The 23602-nt window shown below is 36.0% G+C and overlaps 5 protein-coding genes and 1 long non-coding RNA gene across 7 annotated transcripts; 2 read left to right on the forward strand and 4 right to left on the reverse strand.

The window, feature by feature from the left end:
- Positions 1-841: 841 nt before the first annotated feature.
- LOC108215845 (pyrophosphate--fructose 6-phosphate 1-phosphotransferase subunit alpha) lies at positions 842-7135 on the forward strand. The gene is made up of 19 exons (XM_017388437.2): positions 842-1135; positions 1767-1939; positions 2260-2372; positions 2712-2786; positions 2895-3008; positions 3087-3154; positions 3278-3361; positions 3499-3552; positions 3713-3793; positions 3873-3966; positions 4038-4111; positions 4240-4350; positions 4429-4473; positions 4557-4613; positions 5523-5627; positions 5759-5875; positions 6117-6220; positions 6377-6542; positions 6832-7135. Exons 1-19 carry the CDS (start codon positions 1046-1048, stop codon positions 6949-6951), a joined length of 1845 nt encoding a protein of 614 aa, XP_017243926.1. The 5' UTR covers positions 842-1045; the 3' UTR covers positions 6952-7135.
- Positions 7136-8145: 1010 nt separating this feature from the next.
- On the reverse strand, positions 8146-13213 carry LOC108215809 (protein PIN-LIKES 3-like). Of its 2 annotated transcripts, XM_017388385.2 has the most exons (11): positions 12645-13213; positions 12336-12495; positions 10967-11046; positions 10750-10874; positions 10467-10588; positions 9954-10178; positions 9102-9194; positions 8841-8941; positions 8679-8731; positions 8414-8599; positions 8146-8284 (listed from the first exon to the last, which is right to left on the reverse strand). In XM_017388385.2, exons 2-11 carry the CDS (start codon positions 12468-12470, stop codon positions 8160-8162), a joined length of 1245 nt encoding a protein of 414 aa, XP_017243874.1. In that variant the 5' UTR covers positions 12471-12495; positions 12645-13213; the 3' UTR covers positions 8146-8159. The 2 variants fall into 2 exon arrangements, with proteins under 2 accessions (XP_017243874.1, XP_017243873.1); XM_017388384.2 differs by having other exon boundaries at positions 12336-13213.
- LOC135152063 (uncharacterized) lies at positions 8186-10251 on the forward strand. The gene is made up of 2 exons (XR_010291163.1): positions 8186-8314; positions 8429-10251. It is a non-coding gene; the product is annotated as an uncharacterized LOC135152063 (long non-coding RNA).
- A 146-nt stretch (positions 13214-13359) lies between the features above and the next one.
- Positions 13360-17771, reverse strand: LOC108215810 (protein PIN-LIKES 3-like). Its single transcript, XM_017388387.2, has 11 exons — positions 17507-17771; positions 17094-17335; positions 16425-16504; positions 16208-16332; positions 15121-15242; positions 14789-14995; positions 14494-14586; positions 14253-14353; positions 14064-14116; positions 13786-13971; positions 13360-13655 (listed from the first exon to the last, which is right to left on the reverse strand). The coding sequence occupies exons 2-11, from the start codon at positions 17226-17228 to the stop codon at positions 13531-13533; spliced, it is 1227 nt and encodes a 408-aa protein (XP_017243876.1). The 5' UTR covers positions 17229-17335; positions 17507-17771; the 3' UTR covers positions 13360-13530.
- A 3419-nt stretch (positions 17772-21190) lies between these two features.
- Positions 21191-22199, reverse strand: LOC108218042 (uncharacterized). Its single transcript, XM_017390963.2, has 2 exons — positions 21638-22199; positions 21191-21549 (listed from the first exon to the last, which is right to left on the reverse strand). Exons 1-2 carry the CDS (start codon positions 21809-21811, stop codon positions 21343-21345), a joined length of 381 nt encoding a protein of 126 aa, XP_017246452.2. The 5' UTR covers positions 21812-22199; the 3' UTR covers positions 21191-21342.
- On the reverse strand, positions 21846-23570 carry LOC135152308 (uncharacterized). The gene is made up of 6 exons (XM_064092205.1): positions 23174-23570; positions 22894-23026; positions 22461-22772; positions 22238-22363; positions 21992-22138; positions 21846-21947 (listed from the first exon to the last, which is right to left on the reverse strand). Exons 1-6 carry the CDS (start codon positions 23464-23466, stop codon positions 21846-21848), a joined length of 1113 nt encoding a protein of 370 aa, XP_063948275.1. The 5' UTR covers positions 23467-23570.
- Positions 23571-23602: the final 32 nt, after the last annotated feature.

A 23602-nucleotide genomic window follows, 5' to 3' on the forward strand; every position in this document is an offset into this window, starting at 1 on the left:
GTATATCTAACCAAAGGGAGACCCTTTGGCTAGATATAAAACAAGCTATATAATTACTAAGAATAATTAATAATATAAGTAATATAATATAAAACATCTTCAAGATAATATCTAAAATTTTAGAAACAAATTACATATAATAAACAAGCCAACAAAATGGCACCCAATTGCCTTAGAAGGTTCTATTTTGATTCACTTTTTCTAATCAAATTTAAGTGGGAAATCTTTTTTCTCCCCGGAACATAATAAATAACAATGAGCTAAAATATAAAAACTCAAAATTTTGTTTTAGCAAATAGTATTTGTATTTTTCATAATATTTTCCTAAAATTTAATTTATGAATTGTATCTGATTTTGATTTTATGCGGATTCTTGATAAAATGTCACATAATTGTTATAAATTTTCTAGGATTTAAGCACAATTGATATAAACCCATCATTTCACAAAATCCAAAAAATTCATATACATATGATTACCATCAGATTTTAATGAATTTTAAACAATCCCAATTGAATATCATCGAATTTATAAACATAATTTAAATTTCTGATTGAATATTTATCGGATTCTGTAACATAATTTAAAATTTTAATTAAATATTTCTAGATTATAATGATTTTTAATCAAGTTCAATTGAAAAAATCTTTTTAAACACGAATCCCCAGTATTCTAATAGGGTCAAGTTTAACAATTTATTCAGTTTTCGTAACAAAAAATTGTGATGGGTCAGCCTAGTAAAGGCAAGTCCAATACTATGTTGCAGGAAAAAGTCGGGAAGAAAGTGTGTAATTTTCGCAATATAACAAATGAATCTATGGGCTTTTAAAAGTACTGGAAGCTTATACTTTACAAACGGGTGGGCTGACTGCTTAGATACATACAACAACTACCTTGTACGTATCGCCGTCCTAGTGTAATATTACAAACTGCCTGTATATAAAACCTCAAACACACAACAGAAGAAAATATTGTTTGGTTTGTTTCTAGGTATATCGATTATATTAAACGTTAATAAAAACAAAACGACGTCGGAGAATCGCGTTATGGATTCAGATTTTGGTGTCCCGAGAGAGCTTTCTCACTTGCAGAAGCTCCGATCTCAATATCAGCCGGAGCTTCCGCCGTGCCTGCAGGTATTTTTTAATTATTTTTTGTATTTATCATCTACAATGCTGAAAAATTATCAGTTTTTTTTGGGTGTTTTTTAAAAGTTGTGATCCCTACTTTGTTAATGCTAATATACATCTGATTGGTTGTTTGTGAATATGTACTTGATTTGTTTTTATTATTGTTGATATATAAGTGAGATTTTAGTTTAAGTTTGGGAATATAGTGTTCTAGAGTGAAGGGGTAGATCTCAGGTGTTGGATCATGGGGATGTTGTGGGTTGTTGGCCGGCTTCTTGATTTTAATGCAATGTGTTTACAATGAGTATGAGTTAAGATTTGGATAGTTGTGATTACTAGAATATATTTAGGAATGGGGAAACCGGAAAAGGTTGGATCACCTGGCATTTTCGGTTGGTATTGTTATTGACTCGTTATGGCAAGAACATATCTCACTATGCTGAGTGTTCTTTTGCCTTGTGAACTTGTGAACTAAAGTTCTGGTGAAGCGAAGCCATGTTGGTCATCACTTCTTGCTAATATACTTTTATGTGGCATTTTATTGAAATTTTCAGAAAATGTTGCTCGGCTCCTTGCTGTTGATAATTTGTGTTTATGTGGACATAAATAATATCTGACTCTGCTTTGTAATTTACAGGGAAAAAGCGTGCGGGTAGAGTTTAGTGATGCCACTGCTTCTACAGATCCCTCTGGTGCTCACACCATAAGTCGATCCTTTCCGCATACATATGGTCAGCCGTTGGCTCATTTTCTTAGAGCAAGTGCCAAGGTTCCTGATGCTCAGATAATCTCCGAGCATCCAGCAGTTAGGTATACACCTGAATTGGATTTCATTTTTCTTTCAGTTGACTTGCACAACAGGCCATCCTAGCTAAAAGTATTCGGATTGGAGTACCCAGTCAGAAAAACTTTTTTCTAGTTTAAATCTGCATATGTATAAGTATTTAACTTGCTGTTTAAGTTTGTGCAAAACAAATTTGATTTTATAATAGAATCGTTTTGCTCAGATCTCGTTATGTTCCTGTAATGTGTGCCATAACAACAATAGACAGTGTTGGTATCATAAAGGTGAGGAAGAATCTTGTATCTAGTTGTATACTCAAACTAATATTTGTTATAAATCTCCTCAGGGTTGGAGTGGTTTTCTGCGGTAGACAATCACCAGGAGGACATAATGTCATATGGGGTCTTCACAATGCTCTTAAAACTCATAATACCAGCAGTACTTTGCTCGGGTTTCTGGGTAAGTATTCTGCCTCTTCTGTTCAGCACAGCTCTTAAAATTTTCAAAATCCGTGCATTTAGAAATTGACTTCAAATTTCTTCGTTGCACTCCATTGTATAGATCAATTTTTCTTGCTGCAAATGAGCTTGAGTTGTCCAGTATCACTTCCATTATATTATTTGTTTGAGTTATGTGGAGTTAGCAGAAGAGACCTTTCTGCAATTCATATACAAACTTAAAGACATTTTCAGTATCAATTAAAGGCTCATTGTTATGAGTTTGGAGGTTATGTCTCCAGAAGAAGGAATGAGTTTGAAGTTTTTTTAACTGTGAGATTGCCTTTCTGTTCCATACCAGGTGGATCTGAAGGTTTATTTGCACAAAAGACTCTTGAAATCACCGATGAAATACTGGCAACTTATAAAAATCAAGGTATCAGTAGAATGATGATTTAATATTAAGATGAAAACAATAATTATTTAATATTAAGATAAAGATCTATTTAGATTCAATTCACTTATACTTTCTAATCCTGTGAAGGTGGTTATGACTTGCTCGGAAGGACAAAAGATCAAATAAGAACAACAGAGCAAGTAACTGCTGCATTATCAACATGCAAAGCTTTAAAGTTGGACAGCCTTGTCATTATAGGGGGTAAATTAGCTTCTCTCATCTCCTCTTGTCCTCCTTTTCTCCTCCTCCTCTAACAAGACAGTTTTTATACTGTAATAGGGGTAACATCAAACACAGATGCTGCGCAGCTTGCAGAAACTTTTGCAGAAGCAAAATGCCCAACAAAGGTACTTTTCTGTGCATAAGGCATCAGTCTGCAATCAGGATAATCTTCATTTAACTTTACGTAAACGTACCACAGATTGCGCTTCTATGATTCGATGGTAATTGATTATGTTTGAGATCTGCAGGTGGTTGGGGTTCCTGTTACATTAAATGGGGATCTCAAGAATCAGTTTGTTGAAGCAAATGTTGGATTTGACACTATCTGTAAGGTGCAGCTAGTCTTTATGTTGTGACAGATTATGTTATTTGCTTCTCATTGTCATCCTCTCTCAGAGGCTTACGATGTCATATTCTGTTCATAACATTGGTGAATATTTGTTAAGTTAAATTTTTTTCTGGTATACAGGTCAATTCCCAGCTTATTAGCAATGTCTGCACTGACGCCCTTTCAGCGGAGAAGGTATATATCCCACGTCCATACAAGGAATTTGACTGCCAACCTTTACTTATCCTCTTTATATTATTCTACTAAATAATCTGTTGTTCATGCACTTTATTGGCTAACTAGGTTTGTTTCTGCTTTTCTAAACTCAACTGAGCGACCTTTTATTTCTCCTCAGTATTACTATTTCATCAGACTCATGGGCAGGAAGGCATCACATGTTGCTCTGGAATGTACTCTCCAGTCACATCCAAACATGGTCTGCCTTTTACTCTTATACTTTAATATTTATAATGCTTTCAGGTTCTTGTAGATGGATGCTGATTTATTATTTGCAGGTTATTCTAGGTGAGGAGGTGGCTGCAGAAAAACTCACTCTTTTTGACCTTACAAAACAACTATGTGACGCAGTGCAAACCAGAGCAGAGCAAGGTGAGAATATCATATTCCCCTCTGTGTTTTATGATGCTTATCATCCACTTAATATAATTTTATTTGAACAGACAAGTACCACGGAGTTATCCTACTACCAGAGGGTCTCATAGAAAGCATTCCTGAGGTTTATGCTTTATTGCAGGTAAAGTCCAATAAGTTTTACATTGTTTGGTTGCTATTCAACTTTCCAAGTATTGTATCTTAAAATTTTGTTCTCCCAAGAATTCACTAAAGTGGTTATTGGTGTGGTTTAACATCTTATTATTACAGGAAATTCATGGTTTGCTCCGTGAGGGCCATTCAGTCGATAATATTTCCTCTAAATTGTCACCTTGGGCATCTGCCTTGTTTGAATTCTTGCCTCTGTTCATCAGAAAACAGGTCTATATTCTAATTCATGTTAATGCGAATTTTACTATCTTCATGCTGAGGTACTCATTTTAAGTAGTTATATGGCAGTTGCTCCTCCATCCTGAATCAGACGACTCTGCTCAACTCTCTCAGGTATTGGGAACTGTTGTTTTTGCTGTACTACGTAAATTTATTATTCAAATTAAGTAACTCTAAATATCTTTAAACCCTTTTAGATTGAGACAGAGAAGCTTCTTGCTCATCTTGTGGAAGAAGAAATGAACAAGCGCTTGGTATGTTAACCTTTCTGACAAATGACAGTGTGATGTTCAGGGACTCGCATTTTACTCACTTTCCCATATGAAAAATAATAGCCCACTTCCCACTTTCTTCTCAAGTCTTTATTTTTTTATTACATGAGAACACAACTACATACTCTTTGCCAGGTTATGAGATGGTGTGCAAAGGGAACATACTCATTGTTCTGACTATCATTTTTTAGTAGTTAGTAGCGCTCTCTAATTACAGTGGATGAACATTTTTATCTTTTCCCATCAGTTGCACCATTTGTTTGGTGTGGAAAGTCCTCCAGACTCTTTGGCTATTGGGCTGGTTTAGAAGTGCCGTAGGGATGTGCATGGCTTGTGCTGATAGAACTTTATAAGTTACTGATCAGACACACACGGTCTCTTTAATTTGACATTTATCTGCCCTCGGGCAATGTTATTGCTGAATTTACCTTGACGTGAGTGTTCAAAGAAGCTGCGACATTTCTTTTTAAGTAAGCATTGTCGCAATGGTCTAAATCAAGATTTTTTTATTTTTTTTCTGGAAACCTTCTAGTAATTCATTGTTGTTCTTTTTGAAGTCTTCTCTAGTGGAAACAATGCCTTAAAAATTAGTAGTCTTTCCCGACGGACGTATAATACCGTCAGTGCTTACTGAAGTTCAGACAAACCTTAAAAGTAGTTTTCTGTTTTCCAAATTTCATTTAGATTACTATGAAATTTTCTGGCTAACATTTTAAATATGATGCTGATTTATGTAGCAACTGCAATTTTGTGTATGCATACTCAACTGTTTTTCATTTAGATCCCGTTTGAGTGCTTGTAAACACGTTTTCTTTCTCAATCGAATAAAGAATTTATCACATTATCATCGAGTAAAACCTCAATTTGGTGTTTCTTTTGTGATCTAAACAGAAAGAAGGGACATACAAAGGAAAAAAATTCAATGCTATTTGTCACTTCTTTGGCTATCAAGCTCGTGGATCTTTGCCGTCGAAGTTTGATTGTGATTATGCTTATGTAAGCAGTTTTACTCTGTATATAAATTTCATTTGAACTGATTTTTTCAGCATTATATTAACATTGATCTATGTGGAGTCCTTCAACCGACCTGTGGATTAAAAATTGTTTGCCAACCAATCTTCATATAGGTGCTTGGACACATAGCCTACCATGTTCTGGCAGCTGGTCTTAATGGGTACTTGGCAACTGTAACTAACCTGAAGAATCCTTTGAACAAGTGGCGTTGTGGTGCTGCCCCAATAACAGTACGATAATTCTTTCTACACACAGACAAGCTTGTGTGTCAATTTTCACATGTTAGGGATATTAAAACAATAAACTTATCTTTCAGTTTTGTTTTTCAAGTAAAAGGGTTTTAATGATAAATATTTACTTCTGTTCGTGCTTGCCTGATCTACATTTGGGTTGAGTGGTTGATTGTTTTGTGTTACTGTATATTTTTGCAACTCCTCGCATAGAAATGACTCCTCTAAAATTTCTTGTCAGGCAATGATGACTGTCAAACGATATGGCAGCGGTCCAGGGGGCGCATTTAGCGGGAAACCCGCTGTTCATCCTGCTACTGTGGATTTGAAAGGCAAATCATATGAGTATGTCATCTTGTGTGATTTTCTTGAAAGTCTTTTATGCAATGTTTATGCTTATTCAGAATTTCAACATACAAGCTTTGCCTTGCACAATATTGGTAGATAAAATGGCTTATCACCACCGTTAATATATTGCGTCTAAGTCACTATATAATGCAGGTTGTTAACTCAAAATGCTGCAAAATTTTTGCTCGAGGACATTTACAGAAATCCAGGACCCCTTCAGTTTGATGGTCCTGGAGCTGATGCAAAGGCTGTGACTTTGTGTGTTGAGGATCAGGATTATATGGGCCGTATCAAGGAACTGGAAGTATATCTTGACAAGGTACATATGTGTAACTTTATGCATTACAATTTGTAACTTATAGGTGACCTAATTTTTTATTCTAGCAAAAGTGCATCGGAAAGGCTTTAAAACTAATTTTATTGATATTAAAAAAATATGGATCTTTAATATTCTAAAGACTAAATTTTATATTTATATCACATTTTGTGCATCAGGAGAATAAGAGTTGAGATTTTAGCTATCAGTTCCTTGAGAATTTAATTACCTTTTACATGGGTGGAAATGCATTGATTAATCATTAATAGCATACACATGTCTATGTTGCCAGGTGAGGACTATAGTGAAACCAGGATGTTCACAGGATGTTCTGAAAGCGGCATTGAGTGCCATGGCTGCTGTGACAAATATTCTCTCCATGGTGTCGTCCCCAGCCAACAGCGGGGTGTAGATGCAAAAAGTACTTGCACAGCGTTGAAATTTTACTATGAGGCATTTTTCTAATTTTCCTTTGTTGCAGAGTTACAGATGAATAGATTTGATCAAATTTGATGAGAAGAAACCTTGGCTTCATCTAAATTTTGTAAAATTTTCATTTTAATAATCTGAAGGAATATCTCCACGGTTTTACATTCTGGAATCATCTACCCTAAAGTAAGGTTTTAAAGTCTGACCTGGATGCTATTTCATTTATTTGTAGTTTGACCGAAATTCAAGCATCAGCTCCTGAGAGGCTGAGAGTCTGAATTCTGAAGTGGAGTGATCTGATTGTCAACATTTTCTTTAATGAGTATAACAAATAGCACGGAAAAAGACTGTTTCACCTGTTTATGTTATGTCGAAACTGGCCTCAATTTCGAGCTGAAATGTCATCTCAAAAATATGGCATATCATATCTCATATTAAAACACTACATCGTGTAAGCTTATAACAATAAAACGTAATATGATACAACGTTTAAGGGATATTTAGATTATTTCATAACGTTATATCAGGTTTATAGGTATTTGACTGTTTTTTTTTTGAGTATGGTAAACGCTGCATAATGTAGCATTTCTGTTTTTTTTTAAATTAAAATAAATTATAAATTGATAATTGAGAATATATTTTCCAGACTTGATATTTGAGACATTATTACTTGAAGTTGTGATAAAGGGTGCCAAGATTTGGAGGAGAAACTATGTTGCCTGGGGGAACCGAAAAAGAGACTGTTGCTACATTGTCAACATTGTTCATGCCAATTAAGATTACCCTGGATTTCATCAAGAGCAATGTATTGTCTCTTGCAAAAAGATCATAACTAATTATTTGGAAAGGGGCTAAAACTCTCCTTGTTAAACCCTGTATTAGTTCATTAGTTGTAAGAAACAACTCAAATATTTGTCCCACTGGCATATTCCTAACAGAGTCACAGATCCTGATATTTGTCCCACTGGCATATTCCTAACACAGATCCTGATGTATATTGATGCACAGTATATTACGAGCATCCACAAGGATCTTTGGTCAAGCTGCCCCAATTTCAGACATTATTTTCGCGTAGACAACAGAGAATGAATGGAGTTCATGTAAGAATATGGTCTATATAGTAATGTGGTTGCCATCATTCATCTTTCACAGGAGTACAAGAAGTGTGTGTGATTTTGCAAATCAGCAAAACTAACCAACCAGCCACATGAAGAAAGTACACCAAAGAGAGAGTGACACCAATGCACAAACATAACAGCATAGCATAATCACAGAACACTCGCTTTCACCTTTGCCGAACAACTGCATCATGGTGCCTGTAACGTGGCACAGACGAGTCAAACACAGTTAAAGTTTTGTTTTCAGCCCTCCTGTATTTACTAAATGAGGCCAGATAACTTGGGTGACTGTCCTAAATAATCAAGGCGACGACTGATGAATGTTACCTATGTTCATGGCAGGTGGAAGTGCAAACTGAAGCAGAAGGACAAACTGATACAAGGGGTCTGCCTGTACCAAATTCAGATGCACTGCAGCTTTTACCACGCCAATGCCCACCGAAGGTAGAACAATATAACGGGCTACTATGATGCCAAAAACCATGAATTTTGGTGTTCCTGATGATCGCAAACCTGCACAAAAATCAAAGGTATTAGATGTTTGGCTTGTACAAGAGAAACTCCATCCATAACTAAATCATGCAGATGTTACCTTTAAGAAGGTTGGCTCCAATTATCAGAGTGAGAAGTGGGATGGCTCCATCCCTGCAAGCCATCAAGTATATTTCAATGTTGACTCTCCAATACATGTCTTCAAATATGACAAAAAATTTAAATTAAATGTATTCAATGAGAACTGTGTTAAAGAAATGACCCGAGCAAGATGATAGTGTCTTCAATCACATGGAAGGGAGCTGAATCACCGATCATCGATTTTCTAAGTGGAGGTATAAGTCCAACTATGAACCCAACAATCTGTTAATAGATTGCATTATTCTTACCAGGCTTAAGAACAATCCACTTTGTAATGTATTTTGTTAGAATGCCAAAATATATTACAGATGATACAAATCATAATAAATCTAAAACAGGAAAAGTTGAACATTATTAAGTAATGCAAGAAGCAGAATCTTACCGCTCCATTGGTTGAAGGGGCAAACAACTTCTTTAGATTGAGCTTCCCTGAGAGCTCCATCGCGTGCTGCTTTATTTTATATGTAAATCCCAACTGCCAACAGATCTAATTATGATTAACTTTCAACTCACTAGTTAGTGCCTAATATTTATCCTCATTGACCTGCAAGGTTGCATAACATCTAACAAGGCTGCTGGCTTTACTTATTAGTGGTATCCCTGGACCATTCGATCTATCAAGGTCTTCTCATTCTCAATCATCAACAAGAGATGGTACGATAAAATGATTACTTATAAGGCTTCTAGAGGTCTTCTACTTTAAACTTCTAGAACTTAACAATAGGCATTTTGGACGTGTAGACAATTACGTAAGTTAAGGTTTGTGTTTAAGAGACTTGCATTACATTAAACTATCGGTATAGGAACTTATATTTTAAAAAGAACTTATTAAATCAGATATCTACTTTTATGCTCGTATCCAACAAAATTCACATGTTATAACAAGTGTTTCATATTATCAAACTGCTGAACCAAAACAGGCCTGTAAATTGTTACAGGACTTGTAATTCTATTAATTTTTTAGCCATAGTTTGGTAAATTGAATCCGTTCATGAAGACACTTAGGAATCATGCTCAATCCTAGAATTTTTAAGGCCAGTGTAAAGCCATGATTGAATAGGAATGGGATGCCTATGCAAGACTAGTTTTGTCCTTGTATCATTTTGTCAAGTACACACTATATGTTGAAATTACTAGCAAGGAGAACGAAAAAGTAAAAAGTTGTGGATGAGCTTCTCATAACGCTGAGGTACTAATCAAGAAATGTAGAAAAATGACATATTCAAGGACTAACCTCAGGTTCTTCATCGAATCTGGTTGAGGGCAATGCATCTGCATGGTCTTCAGATCTTACAAATCTTATTGGAGAATGTCGAGCTTCAATGAGACTCCCTTGTTCTGCAATATTTGGTTCCATTGTGCATTTACCGATGGAGGAGACACTTAGTTCTTCTGGAATTGCTTGTATAGATAACCTCAATACATTATAAACATAAACCCATAGATATATGGCTCCTATCTGCAATTCAACAATAACCAGATTGTAACATTATATCAAGTACCTGGCAGAACAGAGTCTCATTTTCCTTCTATATTTGCATCTAAGCTTATATTTGCATAAATACATTATCTCAATCAAATCTTTTTTATTGCACTGATTGTAAAGCATTATGAATTTACCCTATTGCTTCAAATGATTAAAAAATGTCTTTATGAGCAAAATGGTTGTCCTATTCACAAGTTTCTGTTCACCCTCTACCATGTACAGTAATATTAAAAAAATTAACCACTAGCAATAGGTATATACCGCCATTGAAAGTGAAACATAAGTCAATCCATATGAATTACATGCATAACGATCTCCAAACGGACTTCCTTTCTCTTTGCAAACTGCTGGGACAATAATAATGGGAATGGCGCCAAGGTTTCCTATATTCGTCAAAGGAACAAAATGTTATGAATAAAGCATAGGGAATACTACTGCCATGGGAATGGGTAAGTACTAATTAACTTGAATCTGCAATATTGTACAGGACTATAAAGTAACTTCCACGAAAACATGATTTGGGGAAAATCTGAAGATGGTATACCAGCGGCACAACAGCCTACAACAAGGCCTCGAAGATGTGGTGGTGGTCTTGTTAGTAAATTAACCACCCAGCCCAGCAAGGAACCAACAACAAATGAAATGAGGATATTTAAGGGCATGAACCACCTACAGAAAACAAGGAAGCAACCAAACTTAAAAAATGATATGATTGTTCATTACAGACAGCATGCTGATGTAAGAATAAGAAGGTAACTCACAACTTAATAATGCTTTCATATGTTATGGTTTTCGCCAAGTTGCTTGTTATAAGTGCTGGACTGAACACATAAAATACAATCTGTTTGCAAGAAGCAACCATGTCATCACATCAAACGGAGACTTATTCATCACAAGAAAAACCATTTCTTCAAAACTATTAATTTGGAGTCGAGAAAATGCTCCAGAAAATTTCGATTTTGACCATTTGTGTGACAGGCAATCTTAACATACGGAGGCATATATTTGTGCACACACAAACCTATAATATGTTCCAGATATGAGGGACCAAGGGAACATCGTTCTACATGATAACTAAGAGCAAGTAGAATCGTGGTGCTAAAATACATATAGATTTTGCTATATTATGATCAAAAAGTGATTTTGGATGTTGAAATAGAACTTATACTCCAATGATAATTTTAGAATAGCACCAAATTATCTAAATATAACTATATTTCACTCGCTAACTCATTAAATGCACTATTTTATTTGTCAACATTACTTTAAATGTTGATTTTTCACTTGCATGCTTATGTGTGAAACTGTGAATTATAGCAATACCTATGCTTGTGTTCTATATTTAGCACCAAGTATAGTATTTTGCTATTTTGCATCCATGTTTAGCATCCCATTGGAATGAGGTTTTTTTCTTGGGTGCTATATCATAGATATAACACCACTTTTAGTACCTACATTGGACTTGCTCTAACATAACTGTAGTTAAATTGATCAACATAATGGAGAGATTTACATAAACGCGGTTTGTTGGTGTTAAAAATTATTTTCATAGGATGAGGGATAAGAGTTTTATTTTAATAATTTGGACACGTTTACTATCTATTTCAGGTCTCAGAAGTCAGAAGGCATCCGTTCAACATTTCAGGTGCCCATGTCATGACTTCGACTCTCTTATCTGACATGTTTCTGTAAATAGTCTCTCTACTCTCGCAAGTAAGGGGGTAAGATTGCGTACATCCTACTCTTGTCACACTCACCCTTCGAGGAGATAAATGAGCAAGTCATCGTTTTTTTGTAAGCAGGAGATTGTGGATTAAAGTTTCTACCCAAGTCCCTTTCAGATATATAATTAGAAGGTGCATTAAGAACCAGACCCAAGTTTATCTGAATTTTAGCTAAATAACACTGAAAAATAATTTAATATCTAGGTTAAATTTGCCTAAGCTCTACATATCAAGTAACAAAGCCGCACTTAGGTTTATCTGCAAATTGCATTATCTGTTAGTCCATCATACATGGATCGTGATCTCGATTAAATCATGGCAGCTAACTAGTATTTTGTTCGAGAAGATTCTAAACATTAATACAAGTATGCAATTGACAATAGATGAGACACTGAGTTTTACGCACAGTGTTGAGATGTTTACGTGCATCCGGGCTGAGTACGTTGATATGGTCTAGAGCAAGCAATGATCCCAGAGCAGTGAGCAAAAGGACCTTGACCACCGGCACTGAGGCAGCAACAAAAAGGCTGAAAAGCCGCATTAGCCCAATCACTCCGACCACTTGACTTGACATTTTTCACATATCAAACAGATACAAATCAATTCAAATCATAAGATGGAATACATAAAAGAAAAATGTACTATCGCACTAACAAATTTAACCTAAAATGATCACAACTCAAAGGTACTATAGATTATATGAGAAAAGACTTACTATAACACCTAAAAATAATATAGACTCGCCAAATAACAAGAGAGAATTGAATTTAAAGCGAAGACGAGTCGTAGAAAATCAGGGTCTATTTGAGATTGTTACGTAGATCGAAGTGAAGGAATGTGGGAAGGGTTGTAAAGATGTAAGTTGAGATTTGTAGAGTGGCTAGTCAAACATAAATAATGGTTGCGTACTTGAAGGGAAGAGGGAGCGACGCGGTTCCAATCTGCATGAACAAATTAACTTAAACTTATCTTTGGAGTAGTAACATTTTAGCCTTTTAGGTATGGAAAAAACTTGTGTGGTAGTTTCTGTAGTATATTGTGATAAAATGCCTTTAATTACCGATCACAAGTAAAGCAAAAATAAATGAAACTAGTCCCACAATGTAGAGGGCATAAAGGGAAAATAAGTTGTATGTGTACTGCTTGTGCTGCAACTATTAACAATTTTTTGGGGGCATTCCGAATGAAGAAATGTGGCCCGTTGTCAACAGGCTCATGAACCGGCATGATTCCCCAGTGGAAACCGCAGCAAATGTCATCAGCTAACCCCAATCAGGAAGAGGATGGTCTAGATTTTTTAGCAGTGAACCTGGAAACTTCACTTTTTAAATTTTAGATAGTTTTTAACTAATTTATACAAATCTTAATATTTGCATAAATCGGGGCATTTGCAGCAATCACCACACAGTGTAATCAACTGGCAAAAAAGATGAAAAACCAGGAAGAAACTATGTATTGAAGCTATATTTTCAGTTCAATATGCTATATTTCAAAAATACATGTTGAAGGGTGCAACACATTCTTTTCCTGTAGTCTTGTAGCAGTTCTTTATTTTCACACCTTCGAATCTGTAATCCTTTCATGTGGTAGAAATAGCGGAATCAAGCGACCAACCACATGAAGAAGGTACACCAAAGAGTAAGCGATACAGTAGCAAAAACATAGGTCCATAGCATTATAACAGAACATTCGCTTTCACCTTTACCAAACAACTGTGTTATTGTACCTGCAGTCACGTTGAACAAATAGACCAGATGACTACAATATATTCAAGGCAATAGCTTCATGAAAGATGCTAAGTATAAGACGAGAGGCTCAGACTCAGAAGAGAGAGAGAGTCACCTATGTAGGATTACCTATATTCATAGCAGGAGGGACCGCGAACTGAAGTAAAAGAACAAACTGGTACAGAGGATCTGCTGACACCAGATTAAACCTGACTGCAGTGCGAACGATCAAAGTGCCTATTATTGGCAAGGCAATGTATCGAGCAATTATAATGCCAACAATCATGGATTTCTGGATTCCTGATGCTTGCAAACCTGCTCGGAAAGTTTCAGAAGTGTTAGAGGCTTGGCTTTGTCCATATAGATTCAGTCTTAACTAAGCTGAGGCAGGTGTAGTTTGTTGTTACCTTTCAGGAGGTTTGCGCCAATTATTAGAGTGAGAACTGGCACAGCTGCATCTCTGCAGTTTAAGAAACGCAGATACAGAACATAATTCAATAATTTAAAACTGAATGGAAGTCGGAAGATCAGTTATACAAAATTACAAGCAAGGCACTGCTCAAGACTTTAAGCAAGCGCGTGTTCAGAGCTTTTACCCAATCCAGACAATTGAGTCTTCAATCACATGGAGAGGCGCTTCATCACCAATCAATAAATTTTTAAGCAGAGGCACAAGTCCTATTATGAAGCCCAAGATCTGTACATGAAACAGAGAAATTTTTTAAGTCACCACATAATTCCCTATAACCGACACGGCCAATAGTTTGAAAAACCTAACATGTATTTGCATATTGCTATGTTTAACGTAGAATGTCAACAATATTAATGGGACCTTACTGCTGCATTCGTTGAAGGGGAAAATAACTTCTTCAAATTGAGATTTCTTGAGATGTTCATGACATTTTGCTTTAGTTTATCTGCAACTCCCACCTGCCAAAGATCTACTATCAAGACTAACATTTGATATAAAATTATAGTGAAGAAATATACTGTACAAAATTGTACACCAAGAAAGAACTGTTGGAGGGGCCATAAGGGTATAACAGAAAAGAGTGCTTAAAAGAATCTAGTGAAGTTGCAGATTATTTCTAAAGTTCTAGTGCAAAGTAGTAATTTTATTGCCATAACTAACCTGTGTTCCATCAAACCTAGTGCAGGGTAATGAATCTGCTTTGTCTTCAGACACGTTGTATTCTTTTGGAGAAAGTAATGGTTCAGTGAAACTCTCCGGTTCTGCAGTGCCTGTTATAGTAGTGCACTCACTAACAGAGGAAGCACTTACTTCTATAGATAATCGTATTACATTATAAACATAACCCCACAGAAAGATAGCTCCCATCTGCAATGCAACAATAGCCATATCGAAAATTTGCAATGAGTGCCTGATGACAGAAACATCATTTTTTGTTGCATTCATCTAATGAGATATTCCAAATTAAGGATTAGCTAAAAGAGATTATATACCGCCATGGAGAGTGAAGTATAAGCAAGTCCATATGTGCTACAGACATCGGGATCTCCAAATGGGCTTCCTTTTTCTTTGCAAACTGCTGGGACTATAATGATGAGAATGTTGCCCAGATTTCCTGTAATAATTAAATTGTGAAACTATTCAAAAAAAAAAAGGGCAAATTAATTTATAGGTCCTTGAACTATTGACGTTTTATTGTCTGGGTCCCTGAACTAAAGATTCCGTATTTTAGGTCACTTAACTTTTCTATTTTCTGATCTAAGTCCCTCCGTCAAAAAGATTCTAACGGTGTTAACTAGGGTTCTTGAGTTTCTTACAGATCAAAGCAATTTTGAAGGTGTTAGTGATATCCAAACTCAAAGTTCAAGTAGTCAAATTGAATCTTGAATCACTATCGACACTCATATGACAACAATTTTCACAAATTAGATTTAATTTTAAAAAAGCCCAAATTGGACCATAAATTTAAGGTTTTTTATCGAATTTAGTGACCTAAATTTATAAAATTTTAAATTAAACATAATTTTTAAAAATTGGTGTCATATGAGTGTCGCCAGCGACCCAAGCTTCGATTTGACTACTTGAACTTTGAATTTGGATATCACTAACACCTTCAAAATTGCTTTGATCTGTATGAAACTCAAGAACCCTAGTTAACACCGTTAGAATCTTTTTGACGGAAGGACTTAGATCAGAAAACAGAAAAGTTAAGTGACCTGAAATATGGAATCTTTAGTTCAGGGACCTAGACAATAAAACGTCAATAGTTCAGGGACCTGCAATTTAATTTTCCCAAAAAAAAATAGCAAAACAAGCTATTTAACTTGTGTCCCGAATTATGGTGTTCCAATGAGGAAACAGTTTAGATGATTATAACTGCAGCTATCTAGACAGTTTTTCACCTGCTTTTCAGCAAAAAGCTGTTGTTGCTGTCTGCAACAGCAACCCCAAACAGTATCTAAGTAAAGATGCACAGAGACAGAGTAACAACATCTATAGAAGAGGCCATTCGAGAGCCTGAATTCGTTCACCCCATTGACAAGTACACAAAATATATCACCAACAATAGCTACTACTTACCTGCAGCACAACAGCCTATAACAAGTCCTCGAAGATGAGGTGGAGGTCTAGTGACAAGGTTAACCAGCCAACCAAGCAAAGTACCAATTATAAATGTAATGAAGACGTTTATGGGCATGAACCACCTACAATCAAATACAAAGCAGTCTAAATATGTTGCAACCAAGTTTGGCAGGCTGACATGTCCTTAAGTTTGTGACAGCAAAAAGGAACTCACAACTTAGCCATGCTGTCATATGTTATTGTTTGCGCCAAGGTTCCAAGTATAAGAGCCGGAGTGCAAACGTAAAATACAACCTGCCCGTAAAAAATAAAAGATGTCATTTCTGTCGAATATGAGAGACTGACCTGATAATATAATTCATAAATTGTTTTAGGATTTCAATTGAAGTAAGACAGGAGAGTTGTCAGAGGTAGGCTGATTGGTGGAGCATCAAAAAATTAAAAGAACGACGATAAGAACACACATCTTAGAGTTTGTTAGTTGAGAAATTATTCGCATGTGTTTAGGGATCCGAGCTTCTCCAGAAGATGAAAATGTGTTATGCATATATTTTGAGATTGCAGAAGGGCCTTACATTTTAGTTACTACATGTGAATATTCCGGCCAAGCCAGAAAGTTGAACAATCAAATCAGCATTAGCAAACTAAATATAGAATAATGCAATATTGATGTTGTTTCTCTTATAGCCGTAGGTATCAACTTGTCACATGGAAAGTATATTGAACAGAATACTCCAAGAATGCAGAAAAATTATATTCTTCTTTCATTTCTCCCGGTTAAATTTTATGATAGTGGCTAAAATACTCTAGCACCACATATCCGCAACATAAAATCATCCAGCAGAAAGCACAATTTAGATGATTGCATAAAATTATTTCTTACAGTGTTTAAATGCTTCCGTGCATCCTCTGTCAATATTTTGATACGGTCTAGTGCAAGGAATGATCCAACAGCAGTTACCAAAAGCACCTTCAGCACCGGCATTGAAGCAGCAAGAAATAGATTCAGAATTCCCATCTTCGCAGATCTCTTCTAATCCCACACCTAAACAAATTTCCTTATATACAAGAATCGCAGAAGCAGGGGTCCTTTGTGGGCAGATATTTCTCACAAAGGCTTTCTCACTTCCATGGTCCATGGAAATCAAGTCAGTACAGTAAATTTAGTTGACACCAAGTACAACATATTTACAAATTTAAAACAACACCACATTTCTTGACAGAATCTAATGATAAAAATAGTTTTGTTTTTATTCAACTCAACAAGGATAGTATTGATATTATTGAAGAATTTACCAGGTGGTCCGGTAGCAAAGTGTTCAAGTTAAGCATCCTGGGCTGAAGAAAGAAAGATTGTATGTGTATTATGGTGCTGCTGTATAGGTACAAAATTAGTAAAATATGCAGGCATTCTGCAAGCAATATGAAGAAACCTACTGAAGACCATCTGATAATAATATACACATCTATATGTGTTTCTGCGTGGACATTGTGTAGACGAAGAACATTTCTTATATAGAAGAACATGAGGTGCTGTGTATGCATGAGGCCATACGGCTCTTAATTAATTTTGAGAAATTTTTTTGACTCCGATTTATATCACATCATATGATTGATTCCGGTGGTAAGATACGTTTTGGTTGTACCGGGTTTTTTTTGACTCTGATGTATATCACATCACATTATTATAGTCGATTATATTTAATTTATATTTGATATATAATACTCCCTCCGTCCCAGTGAATTGTATACAGTTTATTTTTTGGGACGTCCCATCAATTGTATACATTCCAAAAGTAGTAAATTTTTATAATATAAAATATCATTACACCACCTACTTTCCTCCACTATCTTCATTCTATAATAATATAAACACTATTACACCCACTACTTTCCTCCACTATCTCAAATCTATTATTAAATATAAATGGGTCCCATCACTATACCCACTTTTCATCTAACTTTACTCATTTCTTACACAATTTATTGGTCTCCGTGTCCCAGCCATTTATATACAAATGACTGGGACGGAGGGAGTATTGAGTAAACTCCAAATCGTGACCAAAGTTTACACCGATTTTCAAAAAGTTGGCTAGAATTTCAAATTCTCAAAAGGTCAAATTTTGACTCCATTTTTCAAAATTAATGAGTTCCAAATTCTCAGAAAGGTGGCCAAACTTTGGCTCCGTTTTTAAAAAATGTGGCTCCTGTTAAATGACATTTAACGACGATAGCCACACTTTTGAAAAGCGGAGCCAAAATTTGGCCACTTTTTTGAGAATCCGGAACTCTGGCCAAATTTTTAAAAATCGGTGTAAACTTTGGTCACAATTCTGAAATTTAATGTATAATATTTTACAATTATTAATTTTTCCAAAACATATGTATGAGTATCATGACATTTAATATAATAAATAATTTATATTTCATATAATTCAAAATTTGAATTTTTTTAGTTTATATATACTTTGTTATAATAGTGTGTGATTTAAGAGGAGCTTTAATGTAAATTTTAAATTTCAAAATTTTAATTTTAACTATAACGTATATTATTTAATATTAAATATTTCATTTACACATTATTTTGTATGAGAGCTGGTGACGTTTTCATTAAGGAAAATACTAGTTATCTCAAACACTATTTTTTAAATTTTCTCAAATCCTAATTAATAATGATTGACTTATATTAATAATAATGGGATCTCATATATACACTTAAATTATTGAATTAGAATTTTCAATTTGTCACAAATATGTCATTTGATTAAAAAAAAAAATAGGATATAGAATTTGATTAAAAGTCAATATTTATCTGACCGAAACCATGCGTTCATGTGTTTATATGAAGCTGAAAATTGACTTTTTGGGACTCATCAAAACATGTGGAGTAACAACTTGAGTATCTCCTCACCACAAATGAAAGGCTATAAATTTAAATACATTTGGGAATAATACTTTAAAGTTTATTACGTGCAAAAACAAACAAGCCACCATCACAATTCACACATGCTCGAATATGTAGTGTTTCCGGTGTACGCAGTTATAACTGGTGCGAACTTAAAAACGGAGAACGGGAGCGGAAATTTTCGGTGACAAATACCTATTTTTTATTTATTTTAAGAAAAACATACACCTTATATACACACGATTCTACTCTTAAATATCTGCTTATTAAATATTAAAATAAAAAAAAATACTCTATATCATTTCAAAATATAACAAATACGACATGCACGCGGATCAAGAATAATGTTAAGAGAAGTCATTAATAATGAACCAAATCTTTAATATATTCGGGATTGAGAACAAGATAGTTGCTATGGCAGAGCACTCTAACGACCGGCAATGACAGACGACGAGCAACAATAAGAAGTCCGCATATAAGCAGTAGCTAAGTTTATACTCTTGAAATGTATCTAGTATCTTAATCAAAATATTACCCTCTAAATGTTTTTAGGGGCAGCTGAAATGCTACCAATTAATACTTTCATCCATCAATAACATTGTTTTCCATGATTATTGTGATAGTCAAAACAATAAAATGAAGTTATGAACAGTGTAGCGATTGCATGGAAGGACATGTATTAGCATTATGCATAGTCTCTTTGTTTTATTTGCATTCCGAATATAAAAAAAATACAAAAATATGAGATTTACAAATAGTTATCAGTTTTTTGTATAAGTTGTGTATGAACATTCATACGTACAATGAACTGGTGTGGTGGATGCCTGGATGGAGAATTAGAAAGGGTCCATGCAAAGCATGCCCCAGTAAAGTTCCACCGTTGGTTCTGCCCTACATGTGTATCGCGTTTTCTATAGTATGTCCTGCTTTCCTAATAATAATATGAGTAATAATAGAGCATGGGGTTGCAGCCCGCTCCAGTCATCACCTTACTTTGGTCTCCTTCCTTCTCATAATGAGATTATGAGGGAATATGACATGACATGCATGGATGCCATATTTCTTATTTCATTCATCTCAGCTAGAGTAGTATTCATTACCAAGAACAAGAGTTGTGATAGCAGCAAATATTACAGATACTGTTGATAATTAAGAAAACAAAGAAAAAAGAAACTATACTGTAATTATATTTCTCCGGCTATCACTAAAAAAAACAGGACAAAACCGACCGCCAAAAACGGTCGGTTAAAAGGGTAAACGGTCGGTTTTAACACTAAAACCGACCGGAGAAGCTGGTCGGTTGTAACCTGGTCGGTTATCAGCTATTGGTCGGGTTTAAAGACGAAAACCGACCGGAATGTCGGTCGGTTTTGCTTATTTAAGAAAGTCGCTACCTGGGCCCTGCAGCAATGCCATCTGGAGCCACGTGGACGCCACAGCCACGTGTAAACTAAAACCGACCGGAGTCGGTCGGTTTTACATGTTTGACCAAAATATGGTCAATCGATATAAGAATAATATAACCGACCGTATGTGGTCGGTTATAATCTGTTGACCAAAAAAGTCAAATTTGTTGGGGGAACTAAAACCGACCGTCTGTGGTCGGTTAAAATATCTTGACCAAAAAGTCAAAGTTGCGGCAGCTCACTAAAACCGACCGCAGGTGGTCGGTTATAAACGTTTGACCAGAAAAGTCAAACTAAAACAATGACCTTATAACCGACCGCGTTCGGTCGGTTTCCCATAACCGACCGACAGGACATGGTCGGTTAACGACCAGAACGCTTGCAGGGATTAAAACCGACCGTGTATAACCGACCGATCTACCAAAGGTAACCGACCGAGAAGTAAGCAATCGGTCGGTTTTCTGGCTTTTTTGAATGGTAACCGTGGTCGGTTATGTGTACGTCGGTCGTTTTTGTCTGTGAATTGAATGGTAAGGACGGTCGGTTTTGTCTTAAGTCGGTCGGTTTTCTGGGTTTTCTATCAAAAAAAAAATAATCCTGCTGTTTCTATATACTGCCATACCTGCTACCAACAAACAACAATATCCAAAATACATAAACCACAACACCATATATAACAACAAAATGTACCATAACTACAATCCCAAACATCAAACTTATAATTGTCTACAAGGGCAAACCAAAAGCCCTTCACAAGCATTAACCAAATTCCAAATCCAACTTAAACACAATATTCAAAACACAAATATTCAAAAGCCAAACTAATCTAATGTAACATCTGAATCGGAAGCAGCTCCATCCGCAGCGGCAGTAGCACCCGCTCCGGAAGCAGCACTAGCATCCGCTCCCGAAGCAGCACTAGCATTGGCACCCGCATCAGCACCGGCTTCGGGTCCCCCGCGTTCCTCCTCCGACAGCTCCTCTGGATCAGTATAATCCTTCTCCGCTGCGAGTCTGCGTTCCTTTTCCTAATTGCACATATAATAGACAATGACAACCAATAAGAAAATAAGCATACTCGATCAATACAAGTAGATAACAAATATGAATTCGTACCTCTTCAACCTTCCTTTCCATTTTGAGGAGTATATCCTCGACCATCGACCCCACAATGTGTACCATCTCCCCACCAATCATAGAATTCCATTGAACCCTTGTACTTGGATCGGCAGCTGGATCGGAGGCCTCTAGTGCGGTTTTTGCAAAATTCGCGATCTCTTCTTCAGACATTTGTCGCTGAAATTGAAGGGGGTTCGCACGGACCTCATTGAGCACATTGCGCACGACCGAGAGGTACACATTGTCGGGAATGACGGCTTCTTGTCTCTGACCGGAAGATCCACCGGCTTCGCCTCTTGTTGAATCCCTGTAACGTGAGGCAAGAGTCGGAATAAGTTGACTAGCACGAGCCTCGGGGAATCCAACAAGGTAGTCCTTCTTAGGCTTTTTGCCTTCGGGAACTCCGGTTGCTGACAACCACCATTCCAAGGGCTCGTCTCTATCCCCTGTTTGTGTAACCGACACCGGCCTGCTTTCTAGAATAGAAGCATATCGTGTCTACAGAGAAATGTGCATCAATCAGTACATTAAACAACTTAAAAAGTAAAATGGACATTGAAACTTTAAAAAAAAACCACAAGACAATCATTTAATTACCGCTATGGCCATTGCAGCAGGCGTGGTATACACGGGGTGCTCAGGATCACTTCCAACCCTTGTATGCGTCCGGTTCCATACTTCAAGGCGAGTTGGATTCTTTCCACGTTCCTTCCTTTTCATTTCCTTCCAAAAACAATTTAAATCATGAATATAATATATATGTGAATTAAATCTTAATTAAGAAATTAAGGTGTGTATGATAATAGATATTTATATATACCTCCTTCACTTTATTAAAAGACCGGGCACCGGCACTATGCAACCGCTCGACGTTCTTGCGGTTCGTAGATCCAACGGATGACCTATGCAAGTGCCCCTCATTCTTTTCCCAATAATTTAATAAATCCTTCCAAAAAAGTTCAGACCAATATCCAGGTCTTAAACTCAATTTTGATATTCCGCTTTCCTTTGATTTTTGCTCAATATTTGTCTTGAGCTCATTCAACGTCCTCTTTATTGTGTTCTTGATATGCTTCTCAATTATATTTTTTGCTTCGGACCGGCTTTGTCCCTTTTGTTGCTTGAAATATAACTACAATTATAATAAAATCAAGATAAATTACATACATATGGTTAGACTATTTACACATAATACAAATAAATAAAAAAGCATGCATACAAATCACGATGTGAGCATAAGAAGAGTAGCTTACATTAAATTCCTCGACTACGTGTTTTAGCCATTCACCATCATGTTCAACAATGTCGGTGAACGTGTAATGTCCAACGGGCCACCTTTCACGAACAATAGCAAGCAAAGTCTTCTTTGCTTGATCATCTTCAATACTACCAAAATGTGAAAAGAGATTATATGTACATATATATGTATGTCAACAAAATTTAAACAAGTGCAAGATACATATATATATATATACAGATAGATAGATATACATATATATATATATATATATAAGTTACTACAAGTAGACTTACTGTCCTCCTGAAATATTGATACGGATTGGTTTCGGAGGGACTTTTCCAAACAAACCGGCTGAATGGGATCGTGGCCTCCTAATTACCCTTCGTCTTGGAACTTCCTCTTCATTCGGATTCTCCCCGCCTTCATCCGAATCAGTTGGCTCATCACGTATAGCCAAGGTGCTAGACTTTCCTTTACCCTTCCGAGTGGAAGTTGTCTCCTTGGCTTTCCCTTTTCCCTTGCCTTTGGTTGTCTCCTTGGCCTTCCCCTTGCCCTTGCCTTTTCTTGCCATTAAGGCAATGATCATCACCACAAGGATGACAAACCACCACAAGGTGCCCTAATCAAACACCATAAACACCATTGGTTAGAATATGAATAAAAAAATAATCGACTTTAAATGGAAACTACAACCCCTTATGAATCAAAATGCAAACCACAAC

Source organism: Daucus carota, chromosome 4 (assembly GCF_001625215.2).
Source record: "Daucus carota subsp. sativus chromosome 4, DH1 v3.0, whole genome shotgun sequence".
NCBI classification, from domain to species: Eukaryota; Viridiplantae; Streptophyta; class Magnoliopsida; order Apiales; family Apiaceae; genus Daucus; species Daucus carota.